Source organism: Emydura macquarii, unplaced genomic scaffold, assembly GCF_026122565.2.
Source record: "Emydura macquarii macquarii isolate MOO-44397 ecotype Brisbane River unplaced genomic scaffold, CSIRO-AGI_Emac_v2 contig_3343, whole genome shotgun sequence".
In the NCBI taxonomy this organism is placed as follows: Eukaryota; Metazoa; Chordata; order Testudines; family Chelidae; genus Emydura; species Emydura macquarii.
Window position 1 is genome coordinate 2,431,081 of NW_027133480.1, and position 24,496 is coordinate 2,455,576.

General features: G+C 41.7%; 2 protein-coding genes across 2 annotated transcripts in view; one reads left to right on the top strand and one right to left on the bottom strand.

The window, feature by feature from the left end:
- The window catches only part of FANK1 (fibronectin type III and ankyrin repeat domains 1), a 54,697-nt gene extending 53,045 nt beyond the window's left edge, over window positions 1-1,652 (top strand). Inside the window, exon 12 of the mRNA XM_067533370.1 lies at window positions 1,546-1,652. Coding sequence (XP_067389471.1) covers window positions 1,546-1,614 — 69 coding nt within the window. The 3' untranslated portion in view covers window positions 1,615-1,652. The remainder of the gene's footprint in view (window positions 1-1,545) is intronic.
- ADAM12 (ADAM metallopeptidase domain 12) overlaps window positions 1-24,496 on the bottom strand; it is a 282,924-nt gene that overhangs the window by 256 nt on the left and 258,172 nt on the right. The window contains exons 21-24 of the mRNA XM_067533368.1: window positions 23,197-23,332; window positions 22,447-22,555; window positions 21,774-21,956; window positions 10,072-10,202 (exon numbers count right to left, since the gene is read on the bottom strand). Coding sequence (XP_067389469.1) covers window positions 10,072-10,202; window positions 21,774-21,956; window positions 22,447-22,555; window positions 23,197-23,332 — 559 coding nt within the window. The remainder of the gene's footprint in view (window positions 1-10,071; window positions 10,203-21,773; window positions 21,957-22,446; window positions 22,556-23,196; window positions 23,333-24,496) is intronic.

Here is a 24,496-nt window from a genome sequence, read left to right on the forward strand (position 1 = left end):
GATGACAAATTAAAAACAGAACTTTAAAAATTGCTGACATTTTCATTTTGGCATTAAATTAAGGCACACATCACATTCAGCACAACAGGGTTTTTACCAATCTCATGTATGTATCTTAGCAGCAGCACAGAACTTTTATATTGGAAAAAGGTAGGACATGCAACTTTTTTTGAAGCCACCATCAGAGCTGCTCTAGTGATATTAGCAGATTCCTTGTGTGATCCTCACACAAGTCCCTTCAGCTATTACATTTTGCCTCTGAACAATGGCAGAACTAGGTTTAAGTTATATAGGTATGCATTATAACCTTCCTTAGCTCCTTATGTGGTCACTTAATTAAGGACACTTTAAAAAATGTTTCTTAGTCCTGTCCTGCTGGTTCAAAGATGTGTGGGTGGCCACCTTGAAGGACTGCTACTGCTTAACAGCGTCTTACTGGAATGTACAACTACACAATACAGGGTCTTAGAGGAACACCTCTCTCTTTCCCTGGATCTTCCACATGAAAGAGTAACACTGGTAATTTAAGAGCTATGAATAACACAGAATTATTGGAAAGCAGAAAAATAAAACTACATCATTTTATTTTCTGAGTGGAGCATCACTCTAGGTATCTCAGGATAGAACTGCTATTGCTTCAAACTCCATTATTTTGATTTCTTTGGGACTTATTTTTTTAATATGTAGAAGATTTAAACTTTAGGGTTAGATGATAAATGGAAATTTGGAAGTCAATGGAGTCTTGTTTACATTAGATCTCCCACTGTGGCTACCATTGGTGGAGATGAATCACTGTTAGTATGCATGACCATTTTTAGATAAAACTTCCAAGTGAAGATAAGGCCTAGGAGGCACCCTTTAAAATACCACCTTCAAGATTAAAACGTTCTTTCAGTGCTTGCTCAATGTAGGGGTGTACTTGCCCTAACCATCACTGCCAGAAGATTTCTTTCTCACTGGTATCTGTCTGGTCGGTTCCAGTGTCCCCTGCAGTCGCATGCTCACAGCACCAGTATAACAGGCCCTGCCGTCCCCCCAAGTTCCTTTTTACCGCCCATGATGGTCGCTGGAACGTTAGCTCATCCTTGCATTTCCTGCAAGTATATCTCTCAGTGGGACTCGGTTTCTATTACTTGTATATAGTTATTTGTAGTGGTTACATTTCAGTTATTGAGTTAGTAAGTTAGATTAACAGATCCCACTTAGCAAGGCTAGCCCTTTCCTGGCATTGGGACATGCATTGGTCCCCGCGGTTTAAGCCGTGTGCATCGTGCCATAAGCCACTGACTGCCTCAAGTGTTTGGGGGAAGACCACGTGTGGGAGAGCTGCAGAATGTGCCAGGGGTTCAGGACCCATACTAAGAAAGACGGAGGCACCAGGCTTAAGTTCCTCCTCATGGAGGTGGCACTTCATCCCCCCTTAAAGCTGACCCATGCCAACTCAACACTGAGTACTTCAGCCTCACTAAGAAGCGCCGCAGCTTCTCAGAGAGGCCATGCCGTTCTGCTTCTCTGGCACCAACAAAAGACTCTTCTGCTTCCCAGGACTCCTGGTGGCGAAGGAGACCATTCCTGCATGGGACTCTTGGCACTGCTCTCCATCGCTGGTGCTGAGAAAGAAGCAGTGGGAAACTGACCATGAGCAATCCCCAACCCCAAGGTCTGTTGGGCACAGAAACGCTGGGAAAGTGTGACCTGTGCTGGGCCACTTGGAGACAGCAGCTGTTCACACGATGCTGTTGATTTTGCCCCTGGGAATGGCTCTGTTGTGTCCAGCACCTCTGGACTCTCCATCAAGAGAGAGCCATCAGAGGGCAATTACTTTGGCATTACCATCCACTCCAGAGACGTTTTAAGGCAGGGAGAGAGTTGTCACTCCCAGTACTGCCATTCGGGACCTGTCAGCGGTGGCACTGGAGACGAGCCCACACGACACCAATACCCCAGTACCATCAAAAGAGAAACTTGTTATGATGACACAGCACCGGTCCCTTCCCTACTGGCACCAGGCGGCACCAATTCACCTTGGTTGCCAAGAAGCAACTCCTTGGATTTGGACTTAGAGGTGGAGTTGTACACCTTCCACAGGAGCTGACAGCGCTTTGGCTGGCATTATCTGACAGCCAATATGAGCCAGGGCATTCTACCAGTGGCCTGGCCCCCAGTGCAGTGGCAGATACCACTACAGAGGCCGTTTTGAAGCCCCTCGGCTTCTCCAGTACAATGGAATAGGACCTCCTGAACTGGTGGAGTTTAGAGCTCCCTCACTACTTCCTTTGGAAGAAGGACCAGAGTCCAGTACAGAGCCCGGAGCTGAATTTCAAGATCCAGCACCGTGAAACCCAGCTGGTGCCGAGGGTGAGGAACAGTGCCCCTTCCCTGTACAGGTTTCATCCTCCTCCTCTCCGAATGAGGAAGAGGTGGGAACAAATATAGCACCCTCCCATGACGGTTATAGGGTGCACCAGGACCTCCTCCAGATAGTAGCTCAAAACCTGGGGATACAGGTAGATGGGATCACAGAATCCTCCTATGCCCTGGTGGATATTCTAATGGCATCAGGCCCATTTTGAGTAGCTTTGCCCTTACATGATGCCATTTTGGACCCCCCATCAAAGCATTATGGCAGACCCCGGTGTCCCAACAGTGAAAAGGATGGAGAAAAAGTACTTTGTTCCACCCAAGCGATTTGAATTCCTCTACACCCATCCACCACCAGGTTTGTTGGTAGTCTCAGCAGCCAATGAGTGGAAGCAGCAAGGTCTAACGCCCAAGGCCAGAGCTACCAAAAAATTACATCTTTTTGGTAGGAAGGTCTATTCAACTGGTGGCCTCCATCTCAAGATCATGAACCAGCAAATGCTCCTGAGCCATTATGATTTTAATTGCTGGAGCTTGATGGCAAAATTTAAGGAACTACTGCCACAGAAGTCCAAGGATGAATTCTTGGCCCTAGTTGAGGAGGGAAAATTGGTGGCAAGGGCATTCCGTCAGGCAGCCTTGGATGTGGCGGACTCTGCAGCCCAATCCATGGCTTCGGCTATGGTTATGAGGAGACGCTTGTGGCTTCAGTCCTTGGGCTTACCCTATGAGGTGCATCAGACATTGCATAACCTTCCCTTTGAAGGTGTGTCGCTCTTCTTGGAGCAAACACACGAAATTACAGATCCTGAAGCCATCCTGGAAACCCTAAGGCTGCATACACTGGCTCCTTCCAGGAAACATTATAAGCCCCAATCGGCAGCTTGCTTCTACCCACCACAGTCTAGACAGGACTGCTGTAAGAGAAGGAGTAGAGGCTATAAGAGGAGACCTCCACCCACTCCTCCTCTGCCTCTGTGCCTGCTCCCCCAGACAATTGGAGGAAGGGGGTGTCTAAGCAGGCCTTTTGATGGGATGCTCAGAGATGACTGTCATGTGGGCTGGCTGGAGTGGGGGGGCATTTAGTATATTGTGTGACATCAGCATGGCAGAATCATAATAATCCATGTGGGATACGCCATGTCAGGTACTGTTCGGAAGGTTATAATATGCTAAGTAAGATGATAATACTTATGTTCATGTGTAATAAGGGAAGTTATAGACGTATTTGAGATATGTGTTTCAAATTGTGCTGCTTGGGCAACACCCCAGATAGGATGGCCGCAGAACAATGGCCCGCATAATGGCCCATTAAGGTATTCCCAGGTGCAAGGGGCCCAGAGGGAGAAGCCAGCATCACCAGTGAGTCACCAGAACCTGCTTACGTGACTCTGGATTCCACTGCAGGCAGCACACCTGAAGAGGCACCAGGATTGGCCCATGTGACTCCGGACTCCAGTTTGGGTCTTGTGACTGTCCACAGGCCACATGGCCGGGGGAGGGGGTTTATAAGATCAAACCACAGGATCCATTTTGTCTATCATCCTGTCCAGCTGCAGACACACACCTACCTCTGGATCTATTCATCTTGCAACTGAACTGAAGGACTTAGACCCATCCAGGTACTGGATGTGAACCATAGGGAACTATACAAGCCTGCAAATCCACATTTCTTCCAGAAACCTGATGTAAATGGACTTTTAATCATTTGTATATCTGTGATTTGCTTTGACCCTTTAACGTTTCTCTCATGGTTTATTTCTTTCCTTTTACAATAAACCTTTAGTTTAGATACTAAAGGATTGGCTGCCAGCGTGGTATTTTAGGTAAGATCCAAACTCATATTGAACTGGTGCTGTGGCTGACCCCTTGGGGTCAGAGGGAACCTTTTAAGTAAAGAGCATAGAGTCCTAGTAATTGGTCTCTTTACTGGACCTCGTGCTGATTTGGGAGCCTGGAGCTGAAATGCAGTAAAGGGGGCTGTGGGCATTTGTGGACTGGCTTCTTGATATCCAGTGTGGGGAAATCAGAAGCAGTTCGTGGCTGGTTGGGAAGCCGGGCTTCAGTGTCACCCACCAGCGTGGGGAGAATCAGCTCTTCTTTTGCAGCCTGCCTTGACCTTGGCATTATCAGTTGGCTACCCTGGGCACCGGTCGTATCACAATGACATGCCAGGACACCTTTTGGATCTGATTTATCCCACTTCTATTGGGCGTGGGCCCACATTACCTCAGATCGCTGGGTGCTACGAACAATAGCACTGGGATACAGCCTCCAATTCAGTTGTTCCCCTGCTTCCCACCCCTTTCCCCATCTCTCTTCAGGGGCCTTTCTCATGAGCAACTTCTGGCCCAGGAGGTGCAGTTGCTTCTAGAGGTGGGAGCAGTGAAGGAGGTTCCTCTGGAGTTAAGAGGCCAGGCATTCTATGCCCCTTATTAATCCTCATCCTGAAAGATAACAGCAGTCTCAGATCAATCCTGGACCTGCAAAACCTCAACAGATTCATGAAGAAGCTGAAGTTCCACATAGTCTCCTTGGCCTCCATTATCCCATCTCTAGGTCCAGGGAACTGGTACATTGCCCTCAATTTGAAGGACACTTATTTTTACATTTCAATCTTTCAGGGTCACAGAAGATTCCTCTGATTCGTTGTGAACCATGTGCATTACCAATTTACTACCCCTTTGGCCTTTCAGTGGCACCTTGGGTGTTCACACAGTGGATGGTAGTTGTCACAGCCTTCCTGAGGAGATGGGGTTCAGTTCTTCCCTTACCTCGACGAATGACTGATTAGAGGTCAGACTGAGGACCAGGTGGAGACAAATATAAAGTTAATACAGTTAACTTTCCAGGTCTTGGGGCTGTTGATAAATATGCAGAAGTCAAAAGATAGAATTTTGAGGGTGATCCTTGACTCAGTTCAGGCTAGGGCCTTCCTCCTGGAAACTGGGTTCCGAGCTTTAGGTATGCTCATAGAGAACTTCAGAAATCACCCCATTACCATGGCAAGAAACTGCCTAAAGCTCCTGAGGCATATGACATTATGCACCTGTGTGATGTAACATGCGAGACTACGGCTCAGAACTCTTCAGACTTGGCTGGCGTCGGTATACGTGCCAAGCTGACACCACTTGGACATGGTTGTCACACTCCCCCCTTCAATGATTGCCACCCTCCATTGGTGGTTGGACCCATGGACTGTATGTGCAGGAGTCCTATTCTCAAGGCCCCAACTGTCAACATCTTCTGTTAGACGTGTTGGCAATGGGATGGGGGACTCACTTTGGGGTCCTCAGAAGTCAAGGCCTCTGGTCTCTGGAAGAACTCTTGCTACTCATCAATGTCCTGGAACTCAAAGTGGTCTACCTTGCCTGCCACGTGTTCCAGCCCCATTGGAGGGCAAGTGCATGTCAGTTCTTACAGCCAACATGACAGTGATGCCAGGAAGCTCTTTGCCTGTGGGGATTCTCCATATCCCAGTCAATCCAACTTGAAGCCTTGATTCTCCCCGCATCATAGAATGAGCTAGCGGTTCATCTCAGCAGATCCTTCTCCAACCACCACAAGTGGCCCATCTGTCCAGATGTCATTAAAGACATTTTCCAGAAATGGGGGACTCCCCAAATATATATCTGTTCAGGATAAATTACAACAGGAAGTGTCTTCCGTTCTGCTCCTACCTTGGTCACAGCCCAGGGTTTCTTGCAGGTGCTTTTCTCCTCCCTTGGACAGACCTCTTATGTGCATTCTCTCCTATCCCTCTCAGACACAAGGTTCTGCTGAAGGTCAGAAGGGATGGGGACATGACTTATCCTGATAGCCCCGGCCTGGCCTCGTCAGCACTGGTTCACTACCCTCCTGGTCCTCTTGGTGGAAACACCAATCTGTCTCCGTGTCACAATCTGATCTCCCAAGACTATGGCTGTCTGTCATCTGAACCTTGAGTCCCTTCATCTCATGGCCTGAAAGCTCCATGGCTGAATCCTGCAGAACTAGTATGCTCCAGATCTGTTTTCAAGGTGCTTTTAGGGAGGAGAAAACCGTCCACTAGAGCCACTTACCTGGCACAGTGGAAAATATTCTCAATCTGGTCCACGCAGAAAGGGGTTTCACCTACACAGTCAACACTACCTTTCATTCTAGATTATTTGCTCCACTTTAAACAGCAAGGCCTATCAGTATAATCTAGTAGGGTCATCTAGCTGCAATCTTATCTTTTCACCCAGGGGTAAGAGTCCAGTCTGTTTTCTCAAACTATATACGTAGTCGTTTTCTCAACGGCCTAGAACGTTATACGCTCAGGTAAGACAGCTTCTCCTTCCCTGGGACTTCAGCTTGGTGCTAGCAAAGCTAACAGGACCTCCATTTGAACCACTGGCAATGTTCTGTCTGTTCCACCCATCTTGGAAGGTGGCCTTTCTGGTAGTCATTACTTCTGCCAGAAGGGTCTTGGAGATAAGTGGTCCTGAAGTAAGGACTCATTATACCGTCTTCTTCAAGGACAAGGTTCAATTGCAGCCTCCCTCGGCTTTCCTTCTGAAGGTAGTCTCACAATTTCATAGTAACCAGGATATCTTCTTACCAGTCTTGTATCTGAAGACACGTGCTAACAGGGAAGAATAGAGACTCCATTCGCTGGACGTTAGGCATGCACTAGCGTTTTACATAGAAAGGACTAAATCTTTCTGAAAATGTACAGTTTTTTGTAGCCATTGCAGACAGAATGAAGGGCCTCCAATCACAGCCCAGAGAATTTCATTGTGAATCACGTCCTGTATCCACACATGCTAAGATCTGGCAAAGGTCCCTGCTCTTCCTACCCTGACAGTGCATTCTACAAGGGCTCAAGCATCTTCGGCGGCATTTGTAGCTCAAGTTCTATCCAGTATCTCTGTAGAGCGGCAACATGATCATCAGTCCACATCTTTGCATCACGTTACGCTATCACCCAGCAGGCTAGGAACGACACGGGTTTCAGCCAAGTGGTATTACAATCAGGATACCAATGAACTCTGAACCCTCCACCTGTGCAACTGCTTGGGAGTCACCTATATTGGAATGGTCATGAGCAGCATTTGAAGAAGAAGAAAAAATGGTTAGTAACTGTTGTTTTTCGAGATGTGTTGCTCATGTCCATTCCAACCCTTCCCCCAGCCTGTCCCTCTGTCAGAGTTAGCTAGCAAGAAGGAACAAAGGGGGATGGCAGAGCCCTTCATATTGGTGCTATGAGTGCCCGACTCAAGGGCGCACTGGAGCTTACCTGACGCAACGGACACCACTGAGGGAAAAGCTTTCCAGCAGTGGAGCTCGGGGTGAGCATACACTTGTATTAGAATGGATCTGAACAATACATTTCAAAGAACCATGATTATGGAAGGCTAGTAACCATTTTTGTGTGTGTGTGGAGGAGGTATGGAGCTGAGATGGCACAGGGAGTAATGTAATGAAGATCCTCACTGTATGTTTCCTACATACAGGGCTACACTAGTCAAATTTTAAAAAAACTTCCTATCAAGTATGAGGCAGTCATTGCAAGGAGAGGAGAAAGATCTTATTAAAAAACTTGCTGTGATATTATAAAAAGAGCATTGGAAGAGAATCTGTTAAATTACTATCATCTAGCTTTCAAAAAGGTGTCAATCCTGTCATCCCCAAGTCTAGTTATCTGCAGCAGTACTGTGCTGTCTGAAAAGGTTAACTAGTGGATTCTTTGGAAGCAGCTGCTGTAGCAATGTTGGAGACATCTGTAAACTATAAGAAATGTTCATGCTACTGAAAAACTTTCGGAATCGCGGTTCTGTTTGTGCTGCAACACCACTATCAGCTTGTTTGTTGTTCGTATATGGGTGAGGGACGGGTTTATACGTTCTTTAAAAACAAAACACTTATCTTGCCACACAATTTCCTCATGAAAAGTAACTGAAATGCCCTGATTTTGGAACAAAAAATGTATATTTTTCTTTAATGAGCACAGATTAAATTGCATGTTTACACAGAAACCACAAAGCAAAGCACTGAAGTTTTCAAACAATTTTCTATATCTATGGTATGGATGATTTACTGTAAATCTTTACTATGATTGTTTGAACTTATTTATTTTCTATGTTTAGTTTTTTAGTTCTCGGTTTTATTCACTAAACATTCTTCCCAAGTAATGTAATGAAATCCTTGCATCCTTTGTGAAACTTTCTGAATCACTGCCAACTGCATTACTTTCTGTAACGTTGAAACTATAAAATAGTGGCAAACTTCCTTACAGGAGGTGCCTGCCAATAAAACATTGTTGACCCAGCAGAATATCATCTTAGTGTGCAAAGTTATTGCATGCAGTCTTTATACATCATATAAGCTCATAGAGATCTTGCATGAGTTTTGCCTTCATGAGGGCTGCAAATAATGCTCTCTCTCTCTCTCGCGCTCTTTGCCACAGTCTCTTTTCATCATTCCTTTCCACCATTCAGTCGGGACAGGTATTTCAAACTAAACTGCTGATTGATGTTTTAACAACATATGAATCATATACTTTAAAATAAAGATTTTTGTCTGGACATTCCAGGTCAGCTCCTCAGATGGTGCAAATTGGTGTCCATTCATTCAAGTAAATGGACCTATGATTATTTTCATCAGCTGAAGATCTTAACCACATTCAGTTCTTTACTAAACCTAATTTTTTTGACCTCATGCAAGCAAATCTTCCAGTGATGTCAGGAGGAGTTTTGCCCATGTCTGTCAGGTTTAAGACTTTACATGTTATCTAGCTCCTTTTTGTATATTGTAAAGCCAGAGATGGGACATTAGATGGGGAGGGATCTGAGTTACTACAGAGAATTCTTTCCCAGGTGTCTGCCTGGTGGGTTTTGCCCACATGCTCAGGGTCTAACTGATTGCCATATTTGGGGTTAGGAAGGAATTTTCCCCCAGGTCAGATTGGCAGAGACCCTGTGGGTTTTTCACCTTTCTCTGCAGCATGGGATATGGGTCACTTGCAGGTTTAAACTAGTGTAATCCTCTTTAACAAAGTCTTTACATCATGATTTGAGGACTGGGTAACTCAGGCAGAGGTTAGGGATCTATTACAAGAATGATGGGTGAAGTTCTGTGGCCTGTAACGTACAGGAGGTCAGACTAGATCACAATGGTCCCTTCTAACCTCCATGAGTCTGAGTAATGTACAATATGTAATTACCACTACACAAGAGTATTAAAAATAAAGTGAATTAGGTGTTGAAAGCCAGATCTTCAGCTAGTATTAAGTGGCATATCTCCATTGGGGGAGTGGGAGGGGAGAATAGAGCTACATTGATTTACAGTAGCTGAGAACCTAGCCCGATTTTGCACATATTTGGTAAGCAGAGAGAAAATGATTGCTATGTATCTTGGTAATAAATATACTGCACAATGGTATTTTATGTGCAGTTAGAGTATAACTCACTATGGTATAATATCTCATTGTTATACAATATGTCTTTTTTGATCTCTTCTGTGATATACTTGCTTACTAGCAGAGTAATATACAAGCACAATGCTAATATATTTATATATAGGCAAGGGAGTTGCAGAGAACCTTATTTGATGACAAACTGTTTAAATGGAGAGGATGGTGGTTTTTCCAAAAATATGGTAAGTCAGCTTCTAAGTAAGGGAGAGTCTACAAGTTCCAGTGAAGTATTTGCTATAGGTCATAAAGGCATTTTGATTAACAAAACTAACCTTACAGGAGTAATGTGACACACAAGCTTCTGATGTCCAAGTACTGGGCTGGAGGCATTGTTAAACCGAGCAGTTTTGTTCAGAGGATTTGCTGGCAAAGGCTTTTGAGGAGGGTTTGGTTTGAGAGTTTCCTATAAAAAGATACCAAGTGATGTAATCTTTGTAAACAAAATGAAAAAAATATACATTTGATTTTAAACAGTTGCTTTAGATTACTTTGTATGCTGTAGATGGAACACAGTGGTTTTATTATTGGTTTTAAATGCTCATCAGAGGGGTTTATTTTAATCCGACACAGACCCAATGCCCAAATTATAGAATCTAATTTTTACACTTCAACTGTGATTGACTGAAATTTTCCAAATCTTTCTGTTGCATAGTCTCAGAACCATGGTATGTGCACATAGGCCAAAGAACTTTTTAGATAAGATTCACTTATAACTTTTGTACTGCAAATTTGGTAATTCCATAATCTATGTTTTGGACTGTGGGACATATTCTGCCCTCAGTTACGCTCATGCAATACAAAAGAAAGTAGTAAATCATGGGAGGATAGGTAACAACAATGAAATTAGATCAAGGATGAATTTAATCCATTGTATCCACATATGTTTATAAGGGTGACCTGTAAAGTTCTTTTTTTAAAAATGAGCTTCTGCTATTTTTAATTGTATGATATATAAAGAAGGCCACAAAGGATTTTTTTAGGCTTTTTCCTTCTGCTTGTTTTTACTTTAGACATATTGGAAATAAAAAATCTGGTCTTCCCTACCTTTGCTGGAGAACCTCTAATAGGTGTCATTGCATTTGTACTGTGACTTCACTCCATTATTGAAGAGGCAGTGGTGTTAAAAAGACAACTTTTGTCCAAAATTTTAATTAGTCATTGAAAGTTGGCAGGTATTATCATAAAAAAAACAAAGACTTAAGGATTTAGTTGGGGTTGGTCTTGCTTTGAGCAGGAGGTTGGACTAGATCGGCTCCTGATGTCCCTTCCAACCCTAATGTACGATTCTATGATCTTGACTAAACATCCCCATCTTTTTCAGTTGCTCAATTTTCATTTGTTTAACTTGTGTGATGTCGTAATTTTGCTAATTCTCCTACTAGAGTGTCTTCTAGGGCCTGAATTTCTATTGTTAAAAATATTTTAAAAAGCCAAACCAATTTTTAATTATTTAAAAAAACCTTTCAGGTCTTCTTTATACAGTATAAGGAGCAAAAAAGGGCACAAGCTCAACTTCATTTTCTTACAGCCCTCTCCCTCTGCAAATCTAGATGCGGCTGCATTTTAATAGCACATCCAGGTCCCCAGGCTGAGTTTCCACCATGGTTTCAGGGGGCAGTGTTTTTTGCCTGGTTAATTTAGTTATTGAAATACAAAGTACAGTAAATACATACAAGGATTCTTACAGGGTATGGTAACCGTGGAAATGACTTTAAAATGCAAATTTCGAACCCTGGAACCAAGCTTCCTGATTCCAGTTTGACTTGTGAGCATTCATTGAATTGTTATAAATGCAGCTGCAATTTCTTTCAGCCAAAAGAACTGTGGAATTAAATAATTCATTAGTATAGAATGGTAGCAATCTTGCTGTAAGGCATGAATGGATGTCATTACTGTGTGGTCCTCAAGCTGCTGCAACGATGGTAACATTGTTTCATAAGTCTTAGAAAATAAGAGAGAGGGATGTTTTGTTGCACAGTTTGTAATACAAAAAATTACCATCATTTAATATTGTTTGCAATTTGGCATGTGTGCAGCTAAGCAAAAAAGGTTTATAAACACCAAATTTCAAGAGTCATTCCAGAAGCAGAAACTTTTAACAATAATTTTCAGTTAATGTGACCTTAACCAATCTGTGCAACCTGGGCTTCAACTGTACAAACTAATTCACTAAATGTTTGTTTAATCTAGAAAAAATAGCATCTGTGATAAAGATATCTAGGTGCAGGTGGACCTCACTGCTGTAATAGCTGAGCACCTAACAAATAATGAATTTGTCATTGCATTACCCCAATGAGCTTGGGAAGTATTATCCCCAACTTACAGATGGAGAAAAAACTGAAATACAGATAGATTAAATGAATTATTCTAGTCACACAGGATATTTTTGAAAGAGCCAGGAAATGGACGCAGCTGTTCTGAACTGTAAGGCCAACCTTCCTCTTCAAAATCCTCAAACTGTTTATTTAAATAAATCTGAAATTTACATCATCTAACTTCCCACTACTAAAAATTAGGACAAAACAAAGGTAGAGTTGATGAAATACAGAGAAAAAGAGCAGCTTAAAGAAGTTCTTTAAGTAGGGAAACCATGAAAGATTTGACAAAAACCAGCTATGGGCAGTAATTACTTTTTCACAAAGAGGTATAGAATTTTCATTATCTGTTTAAGCATCTCATTTTCAACATAAGCACTGCACTTTCGAAAGGAAATGTGGAATGACTGCTACTAAACCTGCTGATCACAAAAAAGAAAAAAGCTAGACTTTGTGTAAACTCTAGATTTGGTCAACTGAAGTTTAGAAGAGTTTCAATTTTTAAAACTGGTTTTGTGCTCCTCCTCTCCTTGCTTGCATAATAAATACTAATGCTGTGTGTAAGTAAGGAGTGGCAACATGAAATAAAATGTTTTGTTTATTTTAACATAGCATAGTAGCCAAATCTCTGAGAGTATGTCAACTATGACCATCATCCAAAAGAATTTTGACCTCTTATCAACTTCCTCATTGATTAAAAAAAAAGTTTCTTTTATATTTATAAGTGCTGTTTTGTGTGTGAAGAATAGACTTCATAAAAGGAAGATACCAGGGATGTTGCAAATATTCATGAAGTAATCAAGCATGGTGAAAAAAAATCAGTTTCTTGTAAATATATTTCTGTGTGATGAGAATATAATGATGATACTGATGGAGTCAAATATAGAGACTAGCAAATGAAATTGTGAACAATTTCATAATTTTCGTGGCTATAAAATGGACAACCTGAAATCAGTAAGAGAGAAGCAGCAAGCCATTCAAATAAACCACACTCAAGGAACTATATGTGCTATATTTCTTGAGGGATAAAACTTCCATGTATATGTAGGCACCCTGTACTTCAGAGCCTTGGGACTTAATTGGGAGTTTTACAGTTGGGAAGATCCTGGGAGACTACAACTCCCATGATGTCGTGGGAAAAAAGGAGAGACTCTTCCCCTTCGAGGGGGTCAGGAAAAAAGCATGTGGGGGACTCCATTTTGGTGCTCGGGTGAGGCTGGAAGCTGCTGCTGGGGTCTCGAAGTTGCTGGCTGGCTGCTGCCAGGATCCCAAAGCTGCTGTTGAGAGCCTGCTGGAGTTTTGATCAAGCAGGCAGCTTCAGAGGTTTGTGGTTTTGCCCAAGCCAGGGCAGGGACTGAGCCTGGAGCTGACTGAGGTGGGCCTGGAGTGAAGGTGGTGAGTATGGTGTTCCCCCCCCCCCTCTTGTTTGGGGCAGGGCTTGTAAAGGAAGGGGCACAGCAGAGAGACTTTGACTGGGCCTGAGAAGAGGCAGCGAGAGAGAGAGTCCCTTCAAGCAGGGTCAGGACTGCAGACATTTGGTTGGGCCAACTCCAAATCTCCAGCTTGATACCTGGGCTCAACTGATACACTGAACCAACAAAGTGCTGTCTCCTTCTTCAGATCTTCAAGAGCACCCATGCAAGCAAGGGGTTAGGGCTCTGAACTCTAGGGGAGGGTACATTCTGGAGGTGGGGTAAATAGTGGCAGTGTAGGTGCCAGTTAGACAAGTTTCATTTATTACTGTATACTATTTTTATTAATGGATTTATTCAACTGCCCCTGTGGATTTAAAATAGTAGTGTTGTTTGTCTGTTATGCCATATTTTCTTAATTTGTTAAATAAAGGTGTGTTAAGTCTAATTTAAGTATATTGGATGTTTAGTTTGCATAATTGCACTTGTTGAGTTAGACCTATGTCTCAGATTATTATAATTATTAGACTAGGTTTAGTCCTGGAAGCTCCCAAGGCCCGCTATTGAGCATGTGCAGGGGCCAGCCAGGTGGCAGCACTGCCAATTTTAAATTCCTTTAGGAGCAAAGGGACTGCAGCAGAGGGTTGGATAGAGGATTCCCACCTATCCTACATCATAACTGGGATAATCAGGATCGCCTTTGTTGTTAGCAACCTTAGGTGCCCTTGCACACGGGTGAGTGTTGCCTGCTCCCAAGTAACCCAGAAAAAGAAAAGGGTTACATATACATCTGTGTTTAAAGCACACTATATCATTTTGGAACAAGGGAGTTTGCAACTGAATCATAAGTGAAACAGATAAGTTTTTAGATATATATTGAATTGCCTCTTACTAAAATACTACATTGAGTTATAATTATGAATTATGGTTCCCTAAAGATGTTCTGTTGCTTCCACCAATAATAGATTACAAAAAAAATTATATGGTTGGCACAGGGGAGATTGTGTGCAATTTTATTATATGATTTTACTTGGGTGCAGTTAGTCTGTCTTTTCCAAAGAATTAAGGACCAAATAAATAAAAATCAGCATTATAGAGATGTCAAGTAATTAGAAGGAGTTTATTCTTGCATCATAAAATCTTAGTTCCATTGACTGCCTACAATAATATGAAAGTGACCTGCTTCTACAAATAGTTATGCATGCGAGTAACTTTACTCAGATGGGCAGTCAAACTTATCTCTTTAAAGTTGGTATTGCACTTGTGTTTGCAAGATCAGGGCCTAAGGAATATTCTATTACTCTTACTTACTATTTGTATTATGGTAGTATCTAGATGCCCCAATGCGGATTGTGCTAGGCACACTAAAAACATATTTAGACAGTGCCTGGCCTGTAGAGCTTACATTCTAAACAGAGAAGATGAGCAAAGGGCAGGCAGATTACTGTTTCTGTTTTACCTATCCTAAGCTCCTCTCCCATAGCTCTCTGCTAGTAGCACATTCCCTTCCCCCAGCTCCAGCCACCCCATTAGTAGGGAATGGAACTGCTTGCTGCCTAACTGAGGGGCACAGAACAAGGAACTGCTAGCTCTTTGGGAGGAGATCACCACTGCCATCTGCTGTAGACCCAGGAGCCCCAAGCGGTGGCAGGGACCCCGTGGCTTTGAGCCACTGCCAGCAGGGACTTCCAGCTCTGAGCTGCTGGAGGCAGCAGGGACCCTGCCGCACCCAGCCATTGCAGACAGCTCTGGAACCATGAGCTGGGGCATGGGGAGGGGACGCTCTATCCCCAAACCGTGGCAGGTGGTGGGATGACACCAGAACCCTGTTGGTCCCTGCAGTTCTGAGCCACCCAAGGACCCCCACAGCTCCCAGCCTCCACCTTGGGCTGCGGGAATACCCCTCAGCCTCCAGCCTCAGTGGCGGACCCCAGAGACAGCACCCATGGCCGAGGTGGACTGGAGCAGGGAGCTGCTCTGTGATTGCTGCACTCTCTACCCTCCCGCAGTGGGCCTAAGTCTCTCATCCTCCTCCCTTGTGCATTTGGTAAACCCCGCCCCCATTATTTTTAGCAGAAGTCACAGACAGGTCACAGCTTGTGTGAATTTTTGTGTATTGCCCAGGACCTGTCCGTGACTTTTACTAAAAATAATTGTGACAAAATCTTAACCTTACTCATGACATTAGTAGGGGGCAATGAAGTAGCTGGACAAAGGAAAAATGGGGAAGGGCCTGGTGTGGTAAGCATGGCAGTTGGGAAGACAGAATGGAAGAGAGGAAGAAAATGAGTAGAACAAAGAGACACAGGAAGGTGGTCAGACTGGAGGTAAAGGTAGACGATAGGCAGAGGGAGTTACAAAGGAGAAGGTGGCGAAGAATGGATAGGAAAACAGGGAGGAGAGAGCGACAGAAGATAGCACCTACCTGGGAGAAAATGACATGAGAAGCCAGTCAGTTTATGGAAATGAACATGGAAATTAGCTGAGAGACCCATGGGCTCCTGGAACTTGCTAGAATAGCCCTCAGTGCCACAAAGGTTGTGCTGCACTGCTCAAGTTCTCTGCTAATAAGGCCCTCTCCCTGACCCTGTTTTTCCCTAAAAGTGTTTATGGATGGATTTCTTTCTCCAGTTTTCCATCAGTAACCTAGAGTCAAGTTCAGCATGTCAGGTTTTCAGCTGTAGTTGAGGAAAGGGCTGTTTTAAATAATGGCACTAGCTCGTGTTACAGCTGTTCTTAGAACAAAAGTGTATTTCTTATATTGTGAGCAGCTATAAACAATATATATCAAGTTGAATTTGCTCCTTTGGTATGTTCTGAATATGCTTATGGAAGAAGTTTCTAACCTAAAGATCCCTCTTTCTTGAAGTGCATATTCTTAATCTATTGAAGAAGAAGCTTCAGTGGATTCTGTGTTAGGGAGCTGACTGTAAAGCCAGTTTGAGATGACAAATCATTGGGGGGGAGGGGGGTTATTATTAAGAATACTGTCTGCATGTGCTGCCAGTCAAACACAGGTCTGTCTCCTTACCAACCTACCATAACAAGCTGTAACAAGTTGATCTAGATAAGATATACTGCTAATGAGATTGTGGTGTGGCAAAATAGCAATAACATGCAACTGCCTCCAGAATAACCAAGGAAAATGTGAATGAATTTGACCTAAATTATGGACTGGATCCCTGGCTGCTATAAATTGGCATTTTTTATTGACTTTATGCTGATTTACAGCAGCTGAAGATCTGACCCATAGGTAATCAAACTGTGTTTTGTGAAGACTTCTGTACAAAATTTTTTTTATTAGTTATAGACTTTTAAATATTACACTTAGAATTGTTTTTTTCTTTATGTTCAAAATAGGATTAAATAGTGAAAATAGTACCCTGTTCATTGCTGGCTAACTTGCTATGAGAGTGGAAAAGACAGATTTGTTTCAAATGAAAACATAATGCATATGGTAAATCTAGGAATTTGTTGTATGGCCTTCATCTAAGATTTGAGTGCTTCCTTGATTGCTATTTCAGTGGAACACTGGTATAGCACAGGAGTGCCACTAAAAACTACTCCAGCACGGAGGCCAATAGTTAAGAGGTTCATGTTTAAATGCACATCTTGGGCAGGACAAGGAGTCAGAGGGAGACATTAAACAATGAATGGTTTAGAATACTCATTCAGCCCTGTCCCATAATACAGAGCATGCGGACAATGGCAAGAATACATTTTCAAGTGGACAGAATAAATACCTTTTAATACATTCTAGAGTTGGGCAATTAACTGCCACTGTTGAGGCAATACTCAATAACTTAAGCAAGATTTTTTAAAAACAGATCTGAATATGAAATGGACAGTGCATACCAGCTCAGAAATTGAAAAGGCATTCTTCTCAGGGGTCATGGAGATAAACATCACTTATGAAAATAGGGTTTTGCTCAATATAGTATGTACAGTAGCTACTTCTGATTCCTTGGCATTTCAGTTCTGTGTGCATGGTTTCATATGGCTATGAAGACATTAGTAACCTTGATTTGAGCTCCAATTTGTCCCACTTTTTTCTCCCCTGATTTTATAGTCTATCTCACGTGCTGGCTGCAGAATGAAAATATCTAAAAGAGTTCAACTTTGGATTGCTAGAGTGGAATGATGGTCACAATCAACCTGATTTGCTAAGGTTCTAATGCTTTGGCAGATTTGGAGCTGCAGTCTTTGGCAGTGACAGAGCTAGAGGTCTGGCATTCAGATTCCCACTTTAGCCAAGATTTGAAAGCATAGGCAGTAAGGTTATTCAGATAAGGCCTGCCATGATGGTGGCATTAGGTTGTTCTAACTTACAGGGACAGATGGAAATCAAGAAAGTGTAACTTGTTCCTTGAAAACTCTCTTCCCATCCTCCTATGCTAAGTGGATCTAAGAGGAGGAAAGAATCTGGGCCCAGCAGGTTCTCCATGAAGGACAGACAGTTCTTTACACTTTTCAAATTACGTAGTTCATATAAGGATCCATTTGATTAAGAAAACTGTGTGGGAAAAAAATCTCATTATGCTTTACCCTATGTGAAACAAGCACAATGTTTTAAGGAACTTTGGGAAAGGAAAGAAATTGTTAAATTGTTGCACTCTAGAGAGAAAAGGAATTATACTAGCAGTTTAGCTTCCTTGTGGGAGCAACTTTAGAAGGCATTAATATTTCCTTCACATGGAAACAGGATGACTCAAAATGGGAAAAGGAAGAAAAAAAATCTGCTTGCCTGTAAAATAGGAGCAAAAATAAATAATCTGAATGCATGCTTGTCAAATATAAACCTTGAAATGGACGAGTTACAGCTTTTTTTCTCCCATCACCATAATAATTAATATATGGCTGCCAGGAAGCTCAGGAGAGAGGATACAGTAGAGCATCTTAACCACAGGATCATCCCATCCTTTCTCATTTCCTTTTCTCTTCCACCTCTGAAGGCACTATACTGCAGTAACTGTCCTTCCTCATCGTGGGAAGTTTTCAGATACCATGGTCATGGGCAGTTGTAGTTAAAGTAAGGGGAAACGGGCAGGGAACACAGCTTTACCTCCTTGGCTAAAACTCTCTCTACGTTCCCTGGCTGTGGTAATGCCCTCCTACAACTCCTCTTCCTCTTTGACTGGTGTGATGACAGACTGCCCACTCCTGTTTCAATTTACTTTACTTTGACAACTGTAGGCACCTATGTAAGATGACAGTCAGCTGCATGCAGGCAGCTTCTTTTGGAGTCTGGCAAATGTAATTCCTCCAGCAGGAGGAATGAACAACCTCCACTGCACTGAAGGTCAAAAAGTGACCAGATTAGATTCTGAAACTCTAATCCTGTGTGTCATAGTTTGTTGTGGCAAAAGGAAAAAGTTAGGACCACCCCCTAACATTTCTGGGTGGGGGGTGTAAAACAGTTACCTTGTATCACTAGTACATGTTTAAATGCAGCTTGAAAATAATTTTTACTTTTCAATCCACATTCCTACTATAGGGCCATTCCTTGATATGCAAATACAGTAGTGCAGAAGAATGTTTGCTGGAAAGAATGAAAGCTAGTTAAGATCAGGTGCTTTTGTAATAGACTCATGGACTCTAAGGTCAAAAGGGACCAATATGATCATCTAGTCTGACCTCCTGCACAATGCAGGCCACAGAACCTCACCCACCCACTCCTGTAATAAACCTCTAACCTAAAACTGAGTAAATAAAGTCCTCAAATCATGGTTTAAAGACTTTAAGGTACAGAGAATCCACCAGCAAGTGAGCTGTGCCCCATGTTGCAGAATAAGGCAAAAAAAAAAAAAAACCCAAAAAACCCGGAGCCTTTGACAATCTGTCCTGGAGGCAAATTCCTTCTCGATCCCAAATATGGCGATAAGTTAAACCCTGAGCATGTGGGCAAGACTCACCAGCCAGACACCCAAGAAATATTTCTCTGTAATAACTCAGAACCCAGCCCATCAAAGGTCCCATCACAGACCATTAGCATATCTACCACCAGTAGTCAAAGTTCAGTCAATTGCCAAACTAGACTGTCCCATCATACCATCCCCTCCATAAATTTATCAAGCTCAGTTTTGAAGCCAGCTAGGTTTTTCTCCCCCAGTGCTCCCCTGGGAAGGCTATTCCAGAACTTCACTCCTCTGATGGTTAGAAACCATCTAATTTCAAGTCTAAACTTCCTAATGGCCAGTTTATATTTATTAGTTCTTGTGTCCACATTGGCTTGATACTACATGGCTGACTTGGGACTTCAAATAAGATTAGTTGATAGCCTATGTTTCTCTTGATCTTCCTGAGTTAGGAACATAGAATTTAAAATCAGCAGTGGATGACATAAGCGATCTCTTAAATCCCAGTACATTCTATGCATTATTCTTGTATCATGTGTGATCATTTAATATAGGAAGTAAGTGAAATGGATTCCTTTTCTAGATTATAAAACATATTTATGAGCAAATGGAACAGGGACTTTTGAAAAAATGAGGTACAGTGGGATGTGGGGAATGAAATCTTCTAAGAACTTCTAGAAATGAACAGTGTTACTGGATACAATTTAGAATCCTGAACAGCTTGCTTCAAAATATTCCTCACACCTGCATGAAGTTAATTCCATATGTGACTAGAAAAGAAACTAATTTTTAATCATATGTTCAGAATCTGGGCCAGACTTTAAATAACACTGTTTCAGAAGCAGAGTATGCTCCTACATGATATGAGCTCCTTAAATCCATGAATGGTGTTTCTGCTTGCTATGATGTAAGCAACTAAAACATATACACATAAAATATGCTCCTTCTGTAGCCATCCGTTCTTCCCAGAGTACAGGTCACTGGTAGGAGCAAAATGTCTTTTAGGCTACAACCTGAATACGACATGAAAAAAGATGTCTCCTCACCAATATAACAACATTTAACTCCACTCTGGCACCGTTTATGCAAAGTGCTAAAAGTCCTTCTGAAACACTAACCCCAATTCTGATCTCAGAGTGGAGTAAATTAGGAGTAAACTGCACTGAAACCAAAAGTGTTACCCAGTGTGAAACAGGTGTGAAAGCAGAATCAGGCCTAATTTGTTTAGCCACTCCATGGCTAGAAACTGAGGTATAGAGTTTTTTAGTGACTTGTCCAAAATCATTCAAGAAACAGCTGGAAAACCTCTTGCGGTCTGTCTTCACTGCAGAGTTAAATCAGGATCTTACTCAGGTGTCGCCCTCATTCTCTCTGCTCACACACAAAACGTATCACTTGAGTTTGGTGGTGCTTCAACCTGAGCTAGCTGGCTTGTCTGGGGCTGCAAGCTAAAATTCCAGTGAAGTTTTCATTTGGGCTGGTAATCTGCCCACTTTGCAGTGAGGACAAAGGCTAAATCTGCTGATTAAAAGTGCTGATACTTTTCCGGTGCATTCCCACAATTCCTTGTGTGTCCAGAAAGATAGAAAAATTCTTCCACAATTCAATGGGAAAGAATCAGAGTGGTTCAGCTAACTGCACCACAAAGAACCATCAGAAGATATGTCCTGAGAAGTCCTAACACTACACATAGGTGAGTACAGCACCAATGAGCACACTAATTCATGGGGGGATTTGCATTGTGGCTGTACACCCCAAGGTAGGCTAACCTGGATGGCAATCATCCGAATTAACTGCAGCAAAGACATATCCTTGATTCTCAGTCTTGCACTTCAGCCACCAGACCATCTCCTCTCACATTAGGAAGGAGCAGCAGTAATGCTGGTGACCTGGCCAACATTCTCTTGTTTAAAGTCCTTTTCATCAGCACATATAACCAAGAAAGGGAAACCAATTACATCACAGAGGACAACTCCTTTGCAAATTTTAGTGTCAACATGTATGTTAAAAATACTCTTGATGTTTACCCAATTACAGAAAGGTTCCATAGTAAAGTTCCCCTCCATATTGCAATAATGTTCTAACTTGGTCTTTTGACTTGGATGAAATATAAGGAATAGTTAAGGCCAGATCCTCACTCAGAATAAATCAGCACAGCTCCATTTACTTCACTGGAGCTACACCACTTTACACAAGCTAAGCAGCTAAGCCATAATGACTTGTCTGGCTATCCACTCACCACACCACCAATCACACAGGAAATACTGTGGGAGAACCACTATGTGAAAAGTGATCAAACATTTTATTTTCATTCATTATATGCAGTGAAAGTCTGTAGCCTTCCATCACTATCTGTAAATACAAGAAAGAAAGAAAGAAAATGTAGATTTACCTGAGCAAGCCTAAGAGAAGGGTTAGCTGGCAGTGGCCGTGCTGGTACAGTTTGATGACAGGGTAGCTGGTAAAGGGGTGGTAGGACTCGCAGGGGTGTTTTTGACTGCGGTAAATCAAACGTCTTCACAGGGCTACTAATGTCAATAGTCTGACATGGTAGCAATCTTCTTGTACTATCTCTCTATAGAGCCATAAAACAATAAAACTGGTAGTTTTAAAAACATCCCAATGAATATTATGGATAAAAACAATATTGTTTGAAACCCTGTAATCTTCCTTGTTCTATACTTTCTTTTCCCTTCCTTCCTTCCCTGCTTTAACCTACCCCTAGCTCCTCTGGCTATAAAAAAGAACAAGCAATTAACAGCTTCCAGAAGCCTATTCAAACACTAATCCTTGGCTGTTCAGGAGGTAGTGCTTCTGTCTGAGATGGCTGGCTGTATCCCAGAAACTAATTATATTTCCTTTCAACATTTGAAGTCTCCATTTGTCTGGAACTTGGAAGCTAAAGTGCATTTTTGGGCCCACTTTTTCTACTCTTATTTAACTTGTTCATAGTTCTACATACTTTTAATACTTAGTGATAGTAAGTGTCATAATAAATTACATCAAACATACGGGAAATGTATATCAAATTCTAATAATGGTATTTTGACTGTTTAAAAACCCACCTTATGTATGTTTAAATTTTGTGGCTTTATGACTAGATTTTTACTGAGAGTTGTGGTATGAACATGATTAGGCTCAAATGAACTGGAAGGCCTTGCTGGACTCACAGACCTGCAATACAAGTATACACTTATTGAATGCAACTTTGTTCTTACAGCATTACTTTTTTCACAGTAACTTTCTCAAAATAACACTTTAAAAGGGCTTTCTTATTTTTGCTGTCTGTGGAAAACAAGAGAATGTAAAAATTATCTAACACTCTTGCAAGAATAAAAATAAATATTGATTTTTTTGAAGTTACTAGTCCGTTAAATTAGCTCTTGCAATCTGTGGAGATGCAGCTTTATAGCACCCAAGAGACTGTTCTAATGAGTGTAGCATTTAAGTAGTAATGACCTCAAATACGGAAGTTTTAGCTCACTTGACTGAGTTTAAATAAAAGGCCATCCCAGATAATGAAAATATTTCAAACTATCCAAAATCAAGGCAAAGTTTCCTTTTACTTTTTAATTGCTTATCACAGAAAGCATAAGAAAAAGTCACATAGTCAAAGCCCATTTACTAAAGTCAATGAAGTTGAAGTGAAGAAGAAAGAACACTGCTGACAAACTCAATTAATGGTTACTTTTAGTAAACTTGACTCATAACATCTCATCATATATGCACCACAAATGATGAGAGATGTAACAACTACAATCAATTTTTACCGAAGTTCATTAAAATGAGAGGATGGTTAAGGAAAACGATCATACCTTAGTTTCTCTATTGTTGTCTTTTTATTTGTAAATAGAAGTGTAATCAAAGTCTTCCTTTTGAGATACATGATTATCCCAGCAACAGTAAGGCACAGAATGGTTACGAGTATTCCTATGGTTAAGCTTCTGTTATCTGAAATAAAACACATTTATTTGACTTGTTATCGGTCAGTTATGGTGAAATCTGTGTGATATAAAGAGTGGGATGTTGCTGGCTAGGCCTGCTTTGTAGTAACATACAAAATTAAATTAGTAAATAATTTATTAGGGAATTTATAAATTAGTACTTCTGCTAGAATTATGCTTGAACTTAATTCTCAAATTATTTGTTTCTGTCAACTCTGAAAACAAAATGGTTAAATGTAAGCTGACAGACTCAGTCCATTCCTCAACTGTATAAATATCCAAAGCCGAAAACTGGAAAAAAATACAGCGAGGTGCACTAAAAAATGGAAGAGGTAATTAAATATCAACTCTGTAACTCAAATATTAAACCTTGATAGTTCCTTAGCTTCAATATGAGATACTACTCAAAACTCAGCAGCTTATAGCAAATTGGTTGTGTCTCAGTTCATCAAAGTTTTTTCCACTTAAAACGGATATGAATGAAAGTGTAAAAATCAGTTGTCTTATGAGGGGGAAACACAATTCTTACCATTTTAGGGTCAAATTAAGTAACAAGATCATTCATGATTGCATTTATTTAAGACACTACAGAATGGCAATTTCTTTATCAGGGCTCACTGTACTCCAGTGGCCTACTTCACAATGTTATTTGGATTGCATTACTCTGGATTTTATAGTCCTAAAATCAGCCCTTTACTTTACAAGATTGGCAACTTGAACTCAGTAACAGCAGATGGAATGAAATAAGGAGTGGCCTTTGATCTAAATATAGTCATATGCAATAATGAATAATGCTGGCAGCTTCTCTTCACCCAAAACCAGAAAACAATCTAATCAAAGTTTCCCTCCAACCCAATCCAGAAAAAAACCCTGCTAGGAGCTCTCTCTCTTTTATACCAAGCAGGACTCCAGCTCAAGTTTCTCTGCTAATTGCAGCTGTGGCAGTATGGCATGGGGAGAGGGAAGGTCTCAAGTCCTTAGGGCTTTATACATCAAAGCCAACACTTAATCTCAATTTAGAAATCAAGGAGCAGGCAATGTAGAGTATGGAGCACCGGTGTCATGTGCTTGTAATGAGACACACCATTTAATGTGCAGGCTGCTGCCCTCTATACTGACTTAAGTTTCCAGAATGATTTAAGGTGCAGTTTTGTGCAGAGCACATTGCAGT